At 31.5% G+C, this 22,839-nt stretch overlaps 1 protein-coding gene across 3 annotated transcripts in view; it reads left to right on the top strand.

The window, feature by feature from the left end:
• MAP4K3 (mitogen-activated protein kinase kinase kinase kinase 3) overlaps positions 1 to 22,839 on the top strand; it is a 212,985-nt gene that overhangs the window by 134,859 nt on the left and 55,287 nt on the right. For all 3 annotated transcript variants that reach the window (XM_074204313.1, XM_074204329.1, XM_074204320.1), the window contains 8 exons: positions 3,480 to 3,538; positions 10,025 to 10,063; positions 10,438 to 10,491; positions 12,080 to 12,122; positions 13,970 to 14,129; positions 14,645 to 14,757; positions 18,153 to 18,194; positions 18,815 to 18,899. In XM_074204313.1, coding sequence (XP_074060414.1) covers positions 3,480 to 3,538; positions 10,025 to 10,063; positions 10,438 to 10,491; positions 12,080 to 12,122; positions 13,970 to 14,129; positions 14,645 to 14,757; positions 18,153 to 18,194; positions 18,815 to 18,899 — 595 coding nt within the window. The remainder of the gene's footprint in view (positions 1 to 3,479; positions 3,539 to 10,024; positions 10,064 to 10,437; positions 10,492 to 12,079; positions 12,123 to 13,969; positions 14,130 to 14,644; positions 14,758 to 18,152; positions 18,195 to 18,814; positions 18,900 to 22,839) is intronic.

Raw genomic sequence — 22,839 nt, 5'->3', positions numbered from 1 at the left:
CGGCCCTGGAGTCAGGAGTACCTGAGTTTAAATCCGGTCTCAGACACTTAATAATTACCTAGCTGTGTGGCCTTGGGCAAGTCACTTAACCCCATTTGCCTTGCAAAAAAAAACCTAAAAAAAATAGTACTTATACTTCACATTATTCTGAAAAATTTAAATGGGGCTTACATATCTGAACAGTCCTTTTATTCATCTTTAAATTGAAAAGATATGTTGCATGACATCCTTACCTAGTACTTAATAGTATATAATTAATCAGCTCCAAGTGCCTTCCACATAAAAGACATGGTATGTGAAAGTTAATTTTCTTAAATCATTGAAGAATGTCAGATTTAAGTATGGTATTGTTTAGACTAAGTTGTTATAAAATTAATATAAGGTAATCAATCTTTTATGCCTATTAAGGAAGAACATAAAATGTTTTGAAATTCTATATCTTATGAAACATTTAGCCTGATAAATTACATTTTTAAAAGTGAAAATAGAAAATCTTCATCATACTCTTAATAGTCCAATGAACTACAGTTCATCTTTTGCTTCACAAAATTTTCTAATATTTTAATTTGCCTTCTGCAACAAATCTTAGGACTCATTTCTCTATCAGATTTAATATTTATCTTTGACTGTCCTTGAGAACATTCTTATTCAAATTCTACATTTCACAAATACTATAGTAAAACTTGTTTTAGTCTTTCTACTTGTTTTCCTTTATTATTTGGAGTATATTTCTTAAAATATTTGTTTCATGTTTTTAGGTCATTTTTCCCTTACTAACTTTAAATTTCTTTCTGCACATTTAAGTTATCTTATAAAATGAGTCATTTAAGTTATGACCTGCCCCTTTAAATGAGTTATCTTGAACTTTTCTTCTTAGGGTTAGGTAAATTCTAAGCCCAATAACATCTTCCTAGTCCCATTTTTATTTTTTTATTTTTTTTATTTTTTATGCAGCCAAAACTAGTCATTCATTAGCAAGTTATTGGATTAAAACTACTAGGTATTTTTTCCATCTGTACTGGTCCACATTACTAGAAGGCTCTCCACCATGTGGCCAGTTTTTTTTTCAACCCCAGAATCAAAAACCTTGTCAACTAAGGCATAGGGCTGGTGCTGGATATTATAGAGGAAATACCTTTACCATTGAGATTACTCATCCTTGAAATATCATTTAAATAGATTGTTATCTTGAATTTCAAGGTAACTCTAAAAGTTGGTTTTTTTAATTTAACTCCAAATAAATATTCTAGTAATCTAGTAAGCAGCTTCAAATTCTTTATCTAAAAATATATATAAAAAAATTAAGATTATGCTGAACATAGTATTAACACTCTAGTTTCACATGTCTGTGTCATGTTTATTTCTTCTTTACTAGGCCTGTGAAATGCTGTCTAATATATGAACCTTCCCTGTTTAGCCTGCTTTTGATGTTGACACATTTTGTAGATTTCTTTGTATCTAAGCCTTTGGAACCACCCATAAAAATATGTTTTCTGGCATATGCTTTTTTTCCAATCATTCCAAATTTTGCTGAATTAATTATAAAATCTTACTTAAGTGATTTCAAGTCTGCTTTTTTCCTCCTTTCCTAGAGAATTACTAATCTTATTTGGTAACTGTTTTTCACTGCTATAAAATTTTTGTTATGAATGTAATCAGGTGATCCTACCACAGTTTTTAGTAAAAATTGGCTTGCTTTGGTACTTATGCAACTGAAATTATTGTTTGATTCTATATAATTCTATATAGTTTTTGCTCATCTCTGTCATATATGAAATGACTACAGTCTTGGGGTTATGGTGTCTAGTTGAGCTAGTACTTAGGGAATTTTGCAGTTATTATCATTCAAATAACCCTTGTAGGTTAGGTATTCATTATCTCTTAAGTTAGGAAAACATTATCTGGGATTAGAATTGTATCCATAGGCATTACGACTTCTTATAATACTAATATAAAAATTTTTTTTAAAGAAAATTACAATAACTGGTAAATACTTAGTACCAAAAGGTAGAGGGCTAAGGAAATGTTAACATGAGGAATTCTGAATATCATATGCAATTAAAATTTTTTTATTGTTTATAAGCACTGGGATAACATTTTGATTTTATCCTTTTAAGAAATATCATTATAGTAACTAAAATGGGCTTTGTTTTTCATTAGAATTTGATGTGAACTTTATAACTATGAAATGTTTAATTTTCTTATATTTTCTCTCCAGTAATAAATTATATTGTTATGCACAGTAGATCTCTACCCCCACTCCCCAAAAAATAACAGATTTAAGATTTCTCTAAAGAAGTATCTTTGTTTTTAATTTCACTAAAAACTTTTTGACATTTCAAAATGATTTTTAATAGAGATTTTTCACTTCTGTGAAATGAAATAATAAATTAGTCTAGCTATATAAATCCCTGGACTTAGAGTTTTTGTGATAAAGAATTGTATTTATGTATCCTGCTAGTCCAAAATAGCAAAATTTATAGAATAAGGAAACTAATATAAACAGCAGTTAATGCCCTGTAAAAGAATGATAAATTCTTTTAAAACTATAAATGCAAATTATCCAAAGGAAAATTAAAAAGTTAAATATTCAGCTCTTTGTTGTATACTCTTCTGTGGGAGAAAACATCTTTTGACACGTATTCTGTGGTCATAAGATATCATATATTGGTTCCTAATCAAAGGCTTGGTTTTAAATTATTTGATTTTCAATCTTCCACAGCTCTGATAACTAAAACCACAAAGGTGTAGACGAGGTGGTTTTTACTGATATTTTCCGTATCATTAATTTCAGGATAAATTTTTTGAGCACTAATAGGATATCTGTGCTATATATTTAGATCAATAGTAGATGTCAGTATACTTCTAATTTAAAATTATGGAAAGGTGTAAGAATTATTGAAAAACTTAAGTTGCAATTACCGATGAAGAAGTTAGTTTACTCCTGTAAATCACTGAAAAACTAAGCCTTTTATAGACTTGGATCTTCTATAAGCTTCTAGAATTGTTTCATAGGAGCAGCTTATTTCTTTTCCCTCCCTCAAGGTAAAATAAAGTAGAAAGTGATAGAAAAGTACATCTTTGGGTCTTTTTTAATTTCCAAACCAAAGATATCCATCATTGTTGTGTTTGGTCATAATCCCTAGTTAATTGTAATTTGGTCTTAATGAAATTTTAAAAACAATTTCATTTTTAGTTGTTTTCATAATTAGACTTAAACATGGAATTATATTTAAATTGCAGTTGTTTATGTAGTCTAAACACTACAGATAGAAATAAGTTTAAAGTATTTGTAACAATTATAAATTTTTAGTTCTTTTATTACATGTGATTAGACATTCCAACTTTAAAAGCATAGACGAAATGGATTTATTTTATCTGTAATCTCATTCTTTTGAAATAATGTACAATTATATAATTGAGTAATGGTTTTACTGTTGCTTTTTTATCTCACCAAGTATTTTACTTTGTAAAATTAGGATCTTCAATTAGAATATGGACAAGGACACCAGAGCAGTTATTTTTTAGGTGGAAATAAGTAAGTAAAGCTTTTATTAATTCAAAACTGAAAATTATTTAAATTATATTTACTTTATATATTATACTATTATAATAATACTAAAATTATAATTGTATTCTGTAGAAGAATATTTTAAGTGTTAAGATTTATATTGTGCTAATACTACTAATAATAAAAATGACATTTTTTTATATATCGGTAGGATCGATTCAATTTTTTTAGAAAATGATGCTTCACAAAATTGTCAGCCCCTCACTCACTATTATAAAATGAATTGCAAAATTCCATTTCAAACTAAATATAAAAATGTGACCATTCTTATTTCTATTTAATCTCCAGACTATATTATTTATTTTTCCATGAGTGAGCTAAAGCATACAACTTGAGTTAACTTAAAGAATTGAATTTTATTTGGTTATTGTAATTTAAATACAGGCCAGAGTGAAAAGTGTGAAAAAAAATTGTAATAGTAATCACCTTGGACAGATTCTACATAATAGCAAATTTCAAACCATAAAAGAGATGAATATCAAGTATTACTCTATACCCCTTTTGTACTATTGAAAAAATCTTAAACTCTAGAAACTGAGGGCCCAAAAGTCTGTATAAATACTTAAGATTTTCAATAATATGGTTTTTGAAAATCTTTTTAAACTTAATTAACTTTATTCTTTTAATAGATTTCATTACTTAATGAACACTTAGTGCCCTTTTTAAAGATAATTTACATATTTTAATACATAATTATGGCTTATTTACGCCTCAAAGAAGTATTTAAAATGATTTCTCTTATGTATGTTTTATCTTTTTTTTCCAGAATCTAATAAAAATTTCATTTGTTAGCCCTTAAAGATTTTTTATGATTCAAATTTGTGTTGTTTTTATGTGTACATTTTCCCATTTTTGTCCTAGTACATTTTCCCTTTTAAAATGGCTTCCATAAGTGTTATCTTGAAGAGATTTTATAACTACTGGAACAATATTTTATAATCATTTGTTTTACTACTGCTCCTTTAATTTCCAGAAGCCAATATAATTTTCAGTTATTTTTCTGCAGCATTTAATAATGGGGGGGGGGGGCAGTAACCATAGACTAAGAAATAATTTTATTCCCAACTCTAAAACTTATTAGTTTTGTGATGTCAAGGCAAGAACCTCTCTGAACTTCTGTTTCCTCCTCAGTAAAATAGGAATTACTTGGAATGTCTACCCCACAGAGCCAGGCTAAGAAAATGCTTTTCAAATCTTAAATCTCTATGTATTTTTTTTTTTGCTTAGATTCTTGCACAAACAGATGAGTTATTATTTGGATTCATTGTTTTCTAACATGTAGTTGCTGGAAAGCAACAAGAAATATCTGAAAGTCTTCTCAATAAGAAATAGTTAATATTTTCAATTATATCATGGTTTTCAAATTAGATTATTTTTTGCCCATTTGATATTATTCTTCAGTAATTGTTAAAATTCCTGGCTCAAGTTGTATGCCATAAGTTACATTTCCCTAGTTGTAAAGTACAACTCTTCGTCTTTCATGATCATATTTAAATAGTTAAGATCTCAATTGTTAAAATGTTTAAGCAGTCTGTTTACTTTTAAAACCAGAATAACTTAAAATTTTAAAAAAAATTTAAATTTAATATTATGCATTATTTCCCCCATTTTGTGTTTTAAAACAAGACTATTTTTTGAAAGTGAATTCTGATAGCTTTACTGGGCTCTAAATAGTAAAAATCTTGTCTTGATTAATTATCACTTAATTATATCAAACATGTCATCTTTCCCTATAAAAACATCCATATTCTGGAACATAAACTTTGATCCTTTTAATCTAGCTGACAATTTAATTAACTATAATTTCAACGTAGTGTTTACTAAATATCCAAAATTTTTCTATAAAGATTTTTTAAATTAATAAATATATTAAAAATGCAAAAAATGCACTGTATGTAAATTAGATTTAGTTGCTATTTTAAGTTTTTTATTTTGTTGGAAAAGTTAGAAAAGTCATATTTGGCATCATATATAAAACCCAAGATTTTCTTAGTGTCATATAATTTGGTCTAGGCTTGAGGTTGCCTTTTGAGCAGATCTAAAAATAAATATCAATTGAGGATAAATATATTAATAAAATTGTTTGTTCTCTTTTAGTAATTTACAGGGTATAAAAAAATCCTTACAGAATAGAAAAATGCAGTATCAACAAATAAGCTGTTGCCTTTAAGAAAGGTGACTTTTCTACTGTCTGAGTGATAATTAAAATTATTTACAGTGTAATATATTTTGACTAGGTGAAAATGCTAATAATTTTCACAACCTTCATTTTTTGATTAATTGGATCACTGCTTAAGGAATTGTACTCTATATAACGATTCACTGGCAAGGTAGGTTAGCCAAAAGTTGTGCCTTTTGGCTGTGTTTTGTGTACAGGCATATTCCATACATGTGACATGAGCATGGATGTAGCACTCCTCTTTTTTTGTATCTACTTGTGTCTGCTTTGTTCTTGTGACTGGGCAGTGTTTTAAAGCTCAAAATTATTTACTGTTCTCTCCATAGGTACTCAGGCAGACAGATTTCCACTTGTGGGTTTCTGTCTTTTCTTGACCAGACAGGAAATACCTAATGAGAACTATAATTATTGTTGATTCTGTTTTTCTCAAAGATAGCAGAAGTACTCATCTTCCAAGAAGTGATGAAATTGATCTTTCCATGCTATCATCTTTGGCATTTTATTTATGAAGTTGATAGAATTTACTTCCTCTGGCTACCTAACCCAAACTTACACTAAAATATTCATTTTAAGAGGAGAGAGAGAGAGAGAGAGAGACAGAGAGAGAGAGAGAGTGTGTTAAAGAAAAGAAAAAGATAAATCATTAAATCTGATGATTCTCTTAAACTTTTCTCTTATTGGGGACAAAGTTAATCTGAAGTTCTTTTGGGTGATTAAGGAGAGAGAAGATATTTTGATAATGGGTTAGGGTTGAGCCACATTTATCTACTTTCAAAGTACAGGTAGACTTGGGTGCTAGGCTCTAGATATCAGGACCACAGTTTTCTCTTCTTGCATAATTTTGCTTTTAAATTTGTGATGAGTGTTTTAATATATTTTGATGCTTTTAAAGGGTTATATGTATTCAGTTACTTGCATGTTTTACTTTTTGTCCAAAATTCCAAAATCAGAGCTTTCCAGATAAAATCTTGGTAGACCAGAAATGTCCAAAAATAAGTGAAAATTAATGTTATTTGGAAAATGTTGTTCTACTAGCCTGTTATTCCTCAAGCTCATAAAATAAGGAATATGTCAGACAATAGTTTATTAGTCTTGACAGTGGATCGCTCTGTCACATCATACTTTTTTTTTAAATCAGTAATTCAGTGAACAAGAAGTTATAAAGCATGAACCAGGCAATATACTGTATTATATATAAGATGCACCTTAATTTAGAGGTCCAAAATTTGAAAAAAAAAGTATTACATAAAGTTATTGCAGTCATTTTATTCATCATGAAATTCAAGGGCCTTCTGCTCATACCTTTCAGGCATCTTTTAGGCAAGTCTGATTTTAGGCAAGTCCATTCTGTTTCATGAACCTGAAACCTAATTGTGTCCTCTTTTGAAATCAGTCACTTCTTTTTCATCAGCAATTCTTCTGGCCTCCTTATGAACCATCTTTGTGGACACAGGAATTCCATTTATCCTTTACTTTTCAATCAATCTCTTCAGTACCCTCTCTAAATCAGACCGTTTGGCTGCATTGCCTCTCATGGTTTTCTTCTGCTGGGGCATTTTTCAGCCAGGTTTCTTCTTCCTGGAGCCAGTCTCCAATTGTTTTCTTAGTTGGAGGAGGACCAAACTGATGTTCAGCAGCAAGATTTCCATTCACTTTTGCAAACTGGACCACTTTGAACTTGAATTCAGGACTGTACGAAAATCTTTTCTGAACCATTTCTGGACAGAACATGGCAAAATGTAACCTAATATACTGGTAAAAAATGCAAAACAATGAGAACAAAGACAAGTGTGAAAAAGCAGGAAATGCAAGTAAAAAAATCTACAACCACTGTATAACTAAAACCCTCCCAGTTTTTAAACCCCAGATTTTTTTTGAAAAAGGGTGCATTACTTATACATGAAGAAATATGGTACTGAGTGCTAGGGAAACAGAGACAGTCATCCCAAGGTATTAAACGAATCAAGAATTCATGACTTCTACCACCTGGTAAAGAAAAGGTGTCCAAGTCTTAATTAACATTTTTTAATGGCATTTTATAAGATTTCAAATAACTTTATTGATATCTTTTTTCCTACTCTCAAAGAGTAGGAAACATGAGAGAATCTTACAGTATTCTAATTTCTGTTTCCCATCCTTAGTTTTAAGCATTGGCAAAAATTCTATGTATTTACTGAAAAAATTGTCTTTCTATTTTTACTTCCCTTTAAAATTCTAGGATAGGAATCCTCCCCCTCCCTTATAATTAGCTCTTGCCTGAAATCTTGTTCCTAGAACAAGTTTTTGTTCTATTTGTAGATGTCAGATTTTTCTAAGAGATAAGGCTATGCAGTGGATAAGGTTCTGAACTTGAAATCAGGAAGATAGATTCAAATACCACTTTATATGTTTCAATAACTGTAAACCTGCACACCTCACAAGTTGATATGTGTTGCCATCTCCCTATGACTTAGCTAAGTTGTTTTGTATTTGGAGGACAAATTTCCAGACTGAGAATTACCCATTTCTAGTTATGTGGAAAAGTACTTTAAATGTTCCTGTATAGTTACTAACCTAATCAGAATCTCTTTATATTAGCTGTAGTTTTGAAGAACTTTGTGAATTAGAAAAATTTCACTGTCTCAATTTGTTCTCTTACAAAGTAGAAACATCTAGGGCTTGAAACTCAGAAGTTTTTCTGTATCTACTAACATTACTTTATTGAAAATGTTAGTTAACTGCTCCTAGTTTCCTCATCTGCAAAAGAAAGAGTTGAAATATGATTTCAAAGGATCATTCCAACTGATCTTAAACAGATTTCACTGACTTTTTATACTTTATGAACTTTGTCATTCAACTTCTGATTTTTAATAATTCTAAGGGAGTTCACTAAACATATAAAGGATGAGGTCACTACAAGGTCCCACCTATCTTTCCTGCTTTATTATGTAGTAACCTCCACAACATTCTGTTTCAGCAACATTGACCTTTCTTTTTCTTCTTGTTCTTCATGTGATACTTCTTCCATCTCTTCACCAGTGTAAAAGTCCCTCCTCACCATCACTTCTTTAATTTCTGCCTAGTTCCTTTCAGATCTCAGCTAAAGCTCAACTTTATACATGAAAAATCTTTTCTGATTGGCCCTTTTCTATCCACCAAAAAAAATTATTTGTATCTTTTTCTATATAGCTTATTAAATTGTAAATTTTATAGGCAGAGATTGCTTTATTTCTGACCCCAGTGTTCAACATTTAATAGAAATTTATAATCTTTTAAAGAAAGCACATTATATTTGCCAAAACTTTATTTTATGATAAATCAGGAAAAAATTCTTATTAATCTCTGTTCCTTCAATTTAGGAAGCATATATGATTTATTATAGAAGAGATGGTATTTATTCATTTCACTGTAGCAAAAGTTCTTGATCTTTGTCATAATTCCCTTTTGGAGTTGGGGAAACCTATGGATCCTTTTCAGAATAATGTTTTCAAATGAATAAAAGAAAATTTATAGGTTTACAAAGTTAAATCAAAATGAAATAATGTTATAAATTTAAAAAATGTTCAAGGATCCTAAGATAAGAATCCTTGCAGTGAGGAAAACTGAGTCTTTAGTTTTCCTGTTCCTCTCCTAAAAATAAAAAAAATTTTGAACTGAGCCTCAATGTAGTATCCTTCCATTTGGTCTACTTCAGGCTCAAACTCCCCAAAGTGTAAATTTGTTTGCCAGTACACTCCTGGAGAACAGTTTCTACAGGTAAGTAACTTTGTCTTCTGTGAAAGCAAAGTGCTGCTACATTCATGTATTCACATCACATGCATGCGTGCTTTTGCAGAGAGATCCGACATGTTTCATTTTGTAGGATTGTCTGGGAGCATGACTTTTGGAGTATGTTGTTTTTCTTCATTTGAGAAAGAAAAAAATTAGTCTCAGTTATTAATCTTGAAAATCCCTGAATATAAGCCTGAAATTATTTTTTGTCATTTTTACTATCACTTTCCATAGTAAATATCTTCTCTTTATACTCATATCTTTTCATTAAGTATTTAGATCCTTTTATTTAACCTATTTATAAATTGCTAATCAAGCAAAATTATTGGTAATCCCATCACTAAATGTTGTTTCAGTACCTAAAGAAGATAAATTCATTCAACTTTTTTTAATATTCTTGAAACTGCTTAAACATATAAATGATGCCATTTTTGTTATATCTCAAATGATAAAATTCTCAATAGTTTTATTTTCTGCTTGTATATATTTACTGAATGTTTTTGTTTTTGTTTTTATTTTCAAAGGAGTCTTTTGAAGTCTGTTGAAGAAGAATTACATCAGAGGTAATTTTCCTCTCCCTATTTTAAAATTGTTATGCAATTATCCTCGTCCTTAATAATTTCAGTTTCTTTGTTGTCCCCCCAACCAAAAAAATTGAGTTTTTCCTAGGCTTAGGCTAAGCTCAAAAGAGTAAAATTCTTTTCTTTGTTCTTTTTTGTTGTTTTTTGCAAGGCAATCGAGTTAAGTGACTGGTCCATGGTCACACAGCTAGGCAATTATTGAGTGTTTGAGGCCAGATTTAAACTCAGGTCCTCCTGACTCCAGGGTCAGTGCTCTATCCAAAAGAGTAACAGAAGTAGCCATTCCTGTATATTACAGAATTCTCTTCTAATCAGTTAAGTCCATTCAGTCATTTTATTTTTTTTAATCATTCTAGGGGACATGTGGCACATTTAGAAGATGAAGAAGGAGATGATGATGAATCTAAACAGTAAGTCCTTAGAATTTAGCTTGAATGCCATTCATGTGAAAAGAAAAAATTTCATGTTGATCACATGTTATATATATAATAGTGTGATTTTTTAAAAAAATAATAAATAGTCCACTGTTTCTTTCACTTCAAGTCTTTTTATTAAAAATGATTTAGTTGAACAAACATTTGTTAGGGACCTACTTTATATAGTGAGAGAGCCAAAGAGGAGAGAGCAAGTACTTCAAAAAAAGGCAGCTTGGCATTTGCAGGTCCTGTGTGTCTGCCAGCTATGTTTTCATGGGTAGGTAATTAAACTCTTAACTCTCTACTCAGCTCTTTCAAAAAGGACTACAGATTAACAAGTTGCCAATCTGCCTTACTAGATGGAATTTCCACACTAGGAGTTATGAAATCACTTGTGAAATTAGACAATACATTGAAGAATTTAAAATAAAGAGATATACAAATACATATATTCATATATATTTAATGCCTTAAAACTAGAAACCCATATTTTCATATATATATGTATGTGTGTGTGTGTGTGTGTGTGTGTGTGTGTGTGTGTGTGTGTGTGTGTGTATATATATATATATATATATATGAGGAAATGTGGAGAGGGTTGTTTTTTTTGTTTTTTGTTTTTTTTGCCATTTCAGTACTTCAAGAATCATCTCTAATGAACAGTCCTTCCACTGACAGGGCATATCATAAAATATAACTTAGATGCTTTTTAAGAATCTGCTGTGGTTAAAACTTTTTTTATCTTCCATTCAACACTAATGTGTATTTGATTCCTGAACTTCAGGCATAATCCATGGCTCCATTCACAGCCTTTCCATTTTGATAGATCCTTTGAGAGCTCTCAAAGAATCCAGGGCAAACTTCATGCTATGAGAAGATGTTAAAGCAGGATTTTAATGGAAATCATTATTATTATTATTATTGTTATTATTATTATTAAGTTTAATGGTTGATCTAGAAAGTCTCTTTTCTCTTTAAACTTCAATAGAATTTAATAAAAATTAAGTACCTATTATGTTTATGGAACATTTTAAGGTCATGTTATTAAATGAATCTTTTTAATAAAGTAAATCCTGTCATGTGAAAATATTTATTCTATGTCTCTCAAGTGTTTCATTTGAGTCCAGACAAAAGTATTAGAAGTTCTTCAACCTTGTTATTTCATACCTGCTAGTAAAAGGAAATAATTTTATAATGTGAACATTGTCTCAAATATTATCTTGCTATGAAGACTTGCCCTTTTTCAGGTTTTGCGTAATTTTTTTCATATTCACTAAATAGACTTCAACAGTTATAAATGGGAAAATATAATAATTTTCTTTTCCAATTTTAATTAATAATAAATAAGTTATGGAGCCTATTGTTCCATAGATTTCAAACCAAATTTCATTTATTAATGGATTTGTAAAAGTGTTCAGATTTTGACAGGTATTCATCACTTTTACACACACACAGACGAGAGAGAGAGAGATTTTAAAATGAAAAACTTAGACTATTCCTTTAAGCTTGAAAAAATATATATTTAGTAATATTTTACTTTCAAAACTTAATGAGTTTTATTTTACAATTTACTATTTTTTAGTTCAACTATGAAAGCAAAGGTTCCACCTCCTTTACCACCAAAGGTAAGTAAGTTTCTATTTCTAATAAAATTTTGGAGATACTTAAAATAGTTTTATTCTTTTTTTAATTTAGTATTTTATTTTTCCCAATAACATGTGAAAACAATTTCTAATATTCTTTTTTTTTTTTGGAGGGGGGGTTGCAAGGCAATAGGGTTAAGTGACTTACCCAAGGCCACACAGCTAGGTAATTATTAAGTGTCTGAGATCAGATTTGAACTCAAGTCCACCTGACTCAAGGGCCAGTGCTCTATCCTCTGTGCCACCTAGCCGCCCCACTAACATTCATTTTTAAAACCTGGAGTTCCAGATTCATTCCCTCTTTTCTCCCAACTTCTCTCACCCAGAAGGAAAGCAATTCAGTATAGGCTATACATGTGTAATTATGCAAAACGCTTCCATAATAGTCATATTGTGAATGAAACAGACAAAAAAAAGCTTACAAGAAAAATAAAGTAAAAAAGAAAATTATGCTTTGATCTACATTGAGACTCCCATTAATTCTTTCACTGGAGATGAGTAGCATTTTCATAAGTCCTTCATAATTGTCTTGGATCATTGTATTGCTGAGAATAGCTAAGACATTCACAATATTGCTCTTCTTTTGTTCTGTTCATTTTACTCTGCATTACTTTGTGTAATTCCAAAGAGCTTTTTCTGAGAGTATTCTGAACTTTTTTTTAATAGCACAATAGTATTCCATCACTATTATTATATATACAACTTGTTCACCCATTCTCTAGTTGAGGGACATCCTCTCAATTTCCAATTGTTTGCTATCATTAAACAAAGCTGCTGTAAATATCTTTATTCAAATAGATCCTTTTCTTTTTATTTTAATCTTTTTGGGATATGGACCTAGAAGTGGTATTGCTTGGTGAAAGGGTACATGTGGTTTTATAGCAAGCCTAAGGGTCAGAAGAGATGTTAAGGTTAGATAAGTAGTTATAAGCATCATCAGCTTAGAGAGCAGAGTGGGTTCAAAGTACATGTAAGTAGTATTATTGACAAAATACAGCTTGTTGGTTTTGTTAAGGAAGGGGTGAAGAGAAAGGAGGTAGGGTGGGGAATGAGTGAACACATAGGTGATAAGAAGGATAATGATGCACTAAACAAAGATAAGTAACAAATAGCTCTAGGTTTAGGAGCAAGAAAGATCAGTTTCATTTGGGTTTGAGATACCTATGAGGAGCATCCTGTTGAAACAGACTAGTGGCAGAGGGCACGAGCCTGGTAACTGGGAAAGATGTGAATTGGATATATTGATTTGGAAGTCATCTGCATAGACCAGGAATTTTTAATTTGGCATCCATCAGAGTCTTTAAAAAAAGAGGTATTTTGTGACTGTCAATATAATTTGTTTCCTTTGGGACTCTATGTATTTTGTTTTATGCATTTAAATATTTGATTTGAGAAGTCATGCATGGACCTCACCAGACTATAAAAGAATCCTAGGACAGACATTAATTCTAAATTATAAATTTTAAAAGCTATATTCTACTATTTATATATAGGATGATACTATTGACTCCAAACTAAATGATACGTCAGGCATAGCTCTCTAAAATTATCAAAAATACGTTTGCTCTTTTGCTTAGCATATTAATGTTTCACTGCTTTCATTTATCTGATATATTCAAGGACTTGAATAGGAAAATTTAATGTGTAGTTTTTTAAATTGTTTCAACTGATTGAGTTTTTTATATCAGATAAGGAATGATTATTTGTCTTCACAGATGTTTTAAGCTTTCAAAGGACATGTTTTTTAGATACATTATATAAATACTTTCCTTCAGGAAAATAATTTTATTTAACTGGTCTATCTTTATGACTTTTATGTATCACTTCAGCCTAAATCCATCTACATACCACAGGAAACTTCTGCTACAGAGGATGATAATCAAGGAACAATCAAGAGATGCCCTGTGCCTGAGAGTCCAGCAAAGCCATCACAGGTTCCACCCAGACCACCACCTCCCCGGTTACCCCCACAGAAGCCTGCTGCTTTAGGTATTAAGGGGAAAACCTAAGTAAAATTCACTGAGACTAGATATATCATATGGTTCACGGAGGGAAAAATACAGGTTTTTAACTATTAAGAAACTGAATCTACCATTTGGGGTTGGGGGCTGGGTAAAGATTAGTGTATCCATCTTTTCTCATAACATATACATATACATATACATATACATATACATATACATATGTGTATATATATATATAGTAGCATTTTAGTGAAAATGCTGTCACTGGACTTTTTTCAAAATTCTGATCTCAAAAATTTCTTTTTATGATATTTTAAAGTTAGCAAATAATTTTTCATTAATCTATTTTAAGTACCATTCTGTAAGAAAATATTAAGAAACTAAGACAAGGAGAAAAGAATACATACAAGATTTTTTTGTTTCAAGAAGCGTTTTTTTTCAATTGGAGAAAGTATCTTTAGACAAAAATTAGAAATTCCTTATTGTACTATCAATAATTATAAATTCTCAGTGGATTGTAACTAAACACATCTTGTTAAGGTAATGGATTGAACTCCTTCCAACTGAATGGTGAACGAAGTGGCTCATTATACCAACAGCAGAATGAAAATAGAGGCACAAACCTTTCAAGGAAAGAAAAAAAAGATGTACCAGTAGGTATTTATTTCTAAACTGCATTTGTTACTTTTGTACCCTTTTTCACTATTACAGTAATGCTATAATTCTACAAATGCAACCATAAAATTAAAATGTAAAGCAATTCAGCCATAATTACTACTCATTTCTATTTCATTGTCACTGAAGTACTGAAATAGGATACTTCAGGAAAAAAGTAACAATTTTGTTATTTTAAACATAAAACAATGTATTTTGTGTGTGTGTTATATTTTAGAATGCTTGATTAAGAATACATTGTAAAATTTGCTGAATATGTAGTAGCTCCCTTTTTTTTAAATTGGGTAAAAAAATTTTTAATCAGTAGACATCATTGTCTGTAAAAAGTAACCACAGAAATCTCTTGCTGTTGTCTTTTTTGGAAAGAAGGCCTCCAGCTCCTCATTAAGGATAAAGTAAGCTAGCTTCTCTCCTAATTAACTCTCACTTGGACTGCCTAGTACAAAGTTAGTGATATCATTTGTTTTGTCATGTAATAATATAAAATATTTTAATATTTGGAAAGTAAACTCCAGCTACACATAAATGTCCATCTGTTGTTTAGGGTGAAAAAAATAGAGAATATCCCAATGAGATTGAGTTAAGAAAATATTACATTAAAGTGATTTTTATCATATAGGAACATTCTCATCAGTAAGCAATTTTACTAAGTTGTGCAATTATACCGAGTCCTTTTTTAAAAAGAGATACTATGAAATCATTTTTCTTCATTATTCCTTGATCCAATCTGAATAAGAAACCATATACTGCTCTGAAATCTTTAAATATCATTCTAAAGATTTCCAAAAACCAGTTTCTAAAGGTTGGAGGCCTATTTAATCCAGGTAGGATTTCTCACTGAAATGATTGACTGTATTTTCCCACATGTAAGATGCACCTTAATTTTGGGACCCAAGGGGCAGCTAGGTGGTGCAGTGGATAGCTCACCAGCCCTGGAGTCAGAAGAACCTGAGTTTAAATGTGGCCTCAGACACTTAACAATTACCTAGCTGTGTGACCTTGGGCAAGCCACTTAACCCCATTACCTTGGTAAAAGAAAAAAACTTGGAGGCCTGAAATTTGAAAAAAAAAATTGCATAAAGTTATTAAACTCAAGTTTTATTCATCATAAAATTCTTACAACTTCTCATCATTGTCTAAAAATCCATGAGTTCGTCCTCATCTGTATTTGATGGCTAATCACTGTCTTAGGAGAGGCTTTGACTCTCTCTTGCCTGTGCTCTCGTCTGTGGTTGACCACAAGCACTCCCTGGTTCATGGGCACATACTTAGTCCGTTCTGTTTCATGAACCTAAAACACCAATTGTGTCTTTTGAAATCAGTCACTTCCTTTCCATCAGCAATTCTGGCCTCCTGCTGAACCCTCTTTGTGGACACAGAATTCCAATGGCCCTTTGCTCTTCAATCCATCTCTTTAATTCTCTCTCTAAATCAGGCCATTTGGCTGACTTGCATCTCATGGCTTTCTTCTGCCGTGGCGTTTTCAGTTGGGTTTCTTCTTCCCAGAGCAGTTGTGGATTGTTTTCTCAGTTGGAGGAGAGGACCAAACTGTCGTTCAGCAGCACAAATTCCATTCACTATTGCAAACTGGATCACTTTGAACTTGAATTTGGCACTATACAAAAATCTTTTCTGAGACATTTCTGGGCAGAATGTAGCAAAATGTAACCTAATATGAGGGCAAAAATGCGAAACAGTGGGCTCAAAGACAACAAGTGTGAAAAAGAAGGAAATGCAGGTAAAAAACTCTACACCTTCAAATTTTTTGAAAAAGGGCGCATCTTATACATGGAGAAATACAGTATGTCAAAATTAAGTGGTTAGACAGAGAAAGGAAGAAATCGTTGATTAATTTGATTATTAGAATTATTCCTTGAGTTCACTTTCGACCAGAGAGATGAAGGTTGGGGAAAAAAATTGACTCCCCATAGTGTACTTACGTTTTCAGATACTTTATTTCTGTTAGATAAGTTAGACACTATCTCCTAAACTCTTAATCCTCGCTTAATCTTGACTGAATTTTTTTTCTCAATACTATAAAGTATATACCCAGCCTGAGGAGAGTTTCAGTTATCTCTGCCTTTGAATTTCCCTAACAGCAAGGGTGGGAGGTGTGTGTCTGTGTGTCTGTCTGTCTGTCTAACAAAATGTCTTTGACAAACTTGATATCTAAAATGCAGAGTACTTAAGTATTTTCTTCTACAACATATATGGTAATATACTCATTCTAGTTAGCTAAAGGCTTTGTTCTATAGCTTTTTCGATAAGCATACTATATCACTTGATTATAAAGCATTAAAAGATCTTAGGGTTTAGATTTTCTTTTTTTGAGAAAATTATAGAATGTTGGATATTTTTTGAAAGGACTATGTATAGCCCTATACAGGTGAAGATGTGCAAATTTACAGGGAAGAATGTAAAATATAGTTGACTAGTTTCACCATTGTAGGAAACCTTTTATTTTCCAAAAAATAATATAATCTTCCTAATTTTTTAGTTATTTTGCTGAGATTTTTTCCCAACTGTAGATTTACCTTATAAATCCAATCTCATTAGAAAAAGAGAATTAATAGTAACAACAGCAAAAACAAAAACTTTTCAGTTATAATATTCCTTTTTTAGATTATATTCAAAGTTATATAGTTGTTTGGAATGTTAAAAAAAAGCCAGTTTTATTCATTATGACATCATTTGTAACTGCTGGACATTTTTTGAGACATGTAATTTAAATTTTAAGTTAAACAGAAACAGATGATATAACTCAATACTAGAAACCTCTAAGGAAGACAATTGAACTGATTCATTGCATAATGGTAATAGAAAGTTCTCTTTAGGAGTTGGGTAATTTAGGAGCAGCTAGGTGGCGCAGTGGATAGAGCACCGGCCTTGGAGTCAGGAGTACCTGGGTTCAAATCTGGCCTCAGACACTTAATAATTACCTAGCTGTGTGGCCTTGGGCAAGCCACTTAACTCCACTTGTCTTGCAAAAACCTAAAAAAAAAAAAGTTTTTAAAAAAAGGAGTTGGGTAATTGCGAATCAGTAAATTTAACATAAAGGAATTTATCTTTAAAATACCTTATCTGAAAACGAAAAAAATGGATACAGGCTAGAATATGAAAAGTTTGTTGAATAATAATTCTTTTCTAAGTTAGTACTTAGCTTGCAGTTTACTCTTTTCAAGAGGCTTGAATCTTATCTTATATTTTGGATTTCATTTATTGGGATTTCTCTCCCCCCCCCATTATTTACTAGTTACAGTGCAGTTTTTAATTCTGTTCCTTGGTGTTAATTCATAATCTTTAATATTTACCTTAAGTCAACCTTTTATAACAATTTATTCTTACAATTTGCCTTTTACATTTCTTTTTCTAGAAACCTATTAGCAATGGTCTTCCTCCAACACCTAAAGTACATGTAAGTTCTAAATGTTGAAAAGGTAACTGCACCATCAAGGCAAGGATATCATGGTTATTCTTTTTAATTTAGCATAACTTTGGGGGGAAAGACTTTTACTTGATCAAATGTAAGTAGCTTCACAACTGTTCATCTTCTCAGATGTTATTCTGAGAAGTTAAATAAATTGGTAAATGATCTAAAATAAATGTTGCTTGTGATCAGAATGAGAAATTTTCAGTTGATGTTTTACTGGACTACCAACGTAAAACAAAATTCAAATGAGAAACATTGTCTTAGAAAGATATTTATCAGAAACCATTATGAAATGTTCCCAATGAAGCTTTCTAGAAAGAAAAATGTAGGTTATATACAAGAAAACTACTAGAAAGACACATATCTCATGAGTCTCAGGGGAAAAGAATAGTTACTGTCAGTTATATTGCATCTCATTTCCCAAATATTTCCTTTCCTCATTCTGACCTATTCAAAATCTTAATCCATTAAAACTTTTTACATATTGGTCTTATGATTAGATTGCTTTATTTAGCAATTCTGAATGCCTCTTAAAGAATATAAATTAGCCATGTTAATTTTTGGCTTGATTTCTTATGCACATTGGCTCTATTTTGTTTTTTTAGATGGGTGCTTGCTTTTCAAAGGTTTTTAATGGATGCCCCTTGAAAATTCACTGTGCAACATCATGGATAAATCCAGACACAAGAGGTAAGTATTATATATAATGTTTGTCATAGGTTGATGATGATGATTATGTTCTGTCCTTCATTCTTTTTTTTTTTTTTTTGCAAGGCAAGTGGGGTTAAGTGGCTTGCCCAAGGCCACACAGCTAGGTAATTATTAAGTGTCTGAGGCCGGATTTGAACTCAGGTATTCCTGACTCCAGGGCCGGTGCTCTTATCCACTGCGCCACCTAGCCACCCCCGTCCTTCATTCTTAAAGAGGACCATGACATCAGGGGGAGGTGATGCCATGACAAGCACATGAATTGGATTTGAGTGAGGGTGTCTGTACTAAGTCACCAGCCTCACTTTCTCCTCCAAAGCCATCTGGATCCAGTGGCCAATATGAATTAGAATGACTGGAGATGCCTTGGATGTGAGGCCATCCAGTTTAAGTGACTTGCCCAAGTTCACAAAGCTAACAAGTGTCCGAGGCTGGATTCGAACTCCCATCCTCCTGACTCCAAGGCCAGTGCTCTGTACACTGTGCCATATAGCTGCCCTAATGTCATGTGGTAATAACATTTTAGCTGAAAAAATGAAGTCATTCAGTTTCATTCAGTTTCTAGATGTATATCCAAAGATAAAATAGCCCCTTAAGTGATGTATTCAGATCAAATTAAGATAAATATGGTTTTTTTATATATTAGTCTATATTGTTTCAGTATTTGTAGGTTGAAACCTAACAGTGATAATTGTGCTTATTATGATAGTCATGCATGGTTCATCCCAAAAAATGGTTCTTTTTGAGAACTCCACAGAATTAGCCCCTTCTTTCTGCTTCTTGGTTCCAATAGTAAAATCTATTTGTCGTTATTATTATGTTACTGTTTTACTGCCTTGTAAATCTAATTAAGACTCTTTTTTTTTAGGTTTTGCACTTAGTTTGTATTCATTTACTTAGGGAGACCCTGTAATAAAATTTAATGTTAAATCTGGAATTTGAACCTGACTCTCCTAGCTCCAGGTCTGTTTTTCACTCTCGAAGCTATTTGTTCTAGTGAGAACATTGTGGCCATGAGATCTGGGGAGAGTTGGCTCAGAATTTTGCTTTCACACATCATAGGTTCATGACCATAGACAAGCTCTAAGCTTAATCTCTTTGAGCCTGGTGCTACATGTGTTAAAATGAAAGTAAGAGGGGGTGGCTAGGTGGTGCAGTGGATAGAGCACCGGCCCTGGAGTCAGGAGTACCTGAGTTCAAATCCAGCCTCAGACACTTAATAATTATCTAACTGTGTGAACTTGGACAAAGCCACTTAACCCCATTTGCCTTGCAAAAAAAGAGTACCTTTCATCTTTCCAGTTGGCTATGAAGATAAATACATAATAAAACTGCAAACTTTATAAATATCAGTTATAACTACTGCTTTTACCTCTACCATGTAGCCAATCTCAGTAGATCTTATGAGCCTGCTCTTAATACCTTTTATTAAGGTTTGTGTCCTGGCAGACCTCCAACTTTTATGTGGGAGTCAAATACATTTCTTATTGATTTGCTTTTCAACCTAAAGTAACCCACGTGTTCTTTGAATCATAGTCTACATTTGTATCTTATACTCTTTATAATACTTCCATGAAATAATCCTTAGTAAATGGGGTCAGAGAGGGCCCAGGCGTGTGATTTCATTGCTGTAGGCAATCCATACTGAGTAAACCCTAATCTATTAAAGTAACTGTTCTACAACCTGTGCTTTTAGTTGCCTGCCACACTTGAAGGTTAAATAACTTGACTGGATTTGCCTACCAAGCATATGTCTGAGGCAAGACTTGAACCTAGGTCTAATTGGTTAAAAGCTAGCTTTCAGTCTACCATTCCTCATTGCTTCTCCCACTGTAATGGGCTCTATAAAAGGGTCTGTCAATTAATTATCTATTGATTCTTTATCTGTCTCCAAGCTTAGTGGGGTCAACATATTTTGCCCTTTTATTTTTACATTTTTAAAATCAAAAACTTATTTAGATCAGATTGAAGTTGTTTTAAATTCTACCCCTTATATTTTTATTATATATTATATTTTTCTCATTTTATTCGTCTAGTTTTGTACTAATTTTGATCCTTGTTTTGGATATTTCAATAAGAAGTCATTTCCTCTCTATTAAAATAGAATGTTTCATAATTTTTTTGTGATATCAGTTTATGCTCACTATGTCCAGCATTATTCAAAGAAAATATGCAAAATGAATAGGCATTTTTAACTACATTTTTTAACATTATTTCTGGTTTCCTTTCTTGGTCCTATCATTATACTGAAGTCACCTGATATTCAGTGATATTATATGTTGATTTCATTTGAAGAATCTTATCAATTTTTTATGAAATTTATCTGCTCTGTAATCCAATGAAAGAGATATTGGTACATAAGCTGTGGTTATTTTTGTTTGTTTGTTTTTTGTTTTTTAGTGTTTTGCAAGGCAAATGAGGTTAAGTGGCTTGCCCAAGGCCACACAGCTAGGTAATTATTAAGTGTCTGAGGCCGGATTTTAACTCAGGTACTCCTGACTCCAGGACTGGTGCTCTATCCACTGCGCCACCTAGCCACCCCCTAACTGAGGATATTTTTAAAGTAGTTATAAGAGCTCTTTATGTACTACTCTGCAATACATGATGGCCAAATGTACCAGAAAATGTTGATTTTTTTTTTTTATGCAGTTATGGCCTGATTAGTGAAAAAAAAATTCATTTGAAGTAACTGAATTATTCTAACTCATACTGTATGAAGTTATAATTATGTAAAATATGGTCTAGACAATGAGAAATATGTGATTAAAATATTAAAAATAAATGTTTATCTGTTTAATAACATAACAAAACAGCAGAGGATACGATAACTATTTTTTAAAACATTTTACCAATTTATTATTTAATATTCTTTTCTTTTTAAATTTTGAATTCCAAATTCTCTCCCCCTAGCCCACTCACTAACAAAGTAAACAATATGATAACAATCATACAAAATTTATTTGCATGTTAACCATATTTTTTTTAAAAAAGCAAGAAAAATAAAGTGAGAACATTGTACTTAAGTACATACTCAGAGTTCATCAATTTTCTCTCTGGTGGTGGATAGCATCTTTTCATCATGAGTCCTTTGAAATTGTCTTTGATCATTGAATTGTTTAGAGTAGCCATATCTTTCACAGTTGAGCATCATTACAACATTGCCATTACTGTCTTTGCATAAGGATCTACCAGTTCTCATTTCACTTTGCATCAGTTCATATAGGTCTTGTCATGTTTTTCACACTCCCTTTGTTATTTCCCACAGCATTACATCAACTTATTCAGTCATTCCCCAAATGAGGAGTATCCTCTCAATTTTCAATTCTTTGCCACCTCTAAAAGAGTTAGTATAAATATTTTTGTGCAATATTGGGCCTTTTTATTTAAAATCTATGAGATACAGACCTAGCATTCATATTGTTGGGTCAGAGTTTATACACAATTTTAATAGCTCTTTGACCTGCTTCCAAATTGTTTTCCAGAATTATTGGACCAGTTCATTATTCTACTCCCCTTCCCTCCAGCATTTATTATTTCTATTAGATGTGAGGTGGTACCTCAAAGCTGTTTGAATTTTCCTTTTTTTCTGATCAAAACTGATTAAATCAGAGCATTTTTTCTTATGGCTTTTGATAGCTTTTATTTCTTCTTCTGAAAACTGGTCCTGAAAATATGACTCAGTTCTATAGTCAAGTATATATATATATATATATTTGAAGGGCTTTATCAGAAAAACTTGCTGTAAAAATTCTTTATATCACTAACAAGGCTATGGTACCTTTTAACAAAATGTAGCTTCCCTGATCATCTTTTTTAATTCAGTCTATATTTTTGTTTTGTTTGAGATCAGGATTAATAGCCCAGCCTTTTTTTGTCTTTCAGTTCATCCCTTTATTTTTATCTCTGTGTCTCTCTTTCAAGG

This window comes from Macrotis lagotis, chromosome 1, assembly GCF_037893015.1.
Source record: "Macrotis lagotis isolate mMagLag1 chromosome 1, bilby.v1.9.chrom.fasta, whole genome shotgun sequence".
In the NCBI taxonomy this organism is placed as follows: Eukaryota; Metazoa; Chordata; class Mammalia; order Peramelemorphia; family Peramelidae; genus Macrotis; species Macrotis lagotis.
This window is presented reverse-complemented; position numbering and strand designations above follow the sequence as displayed.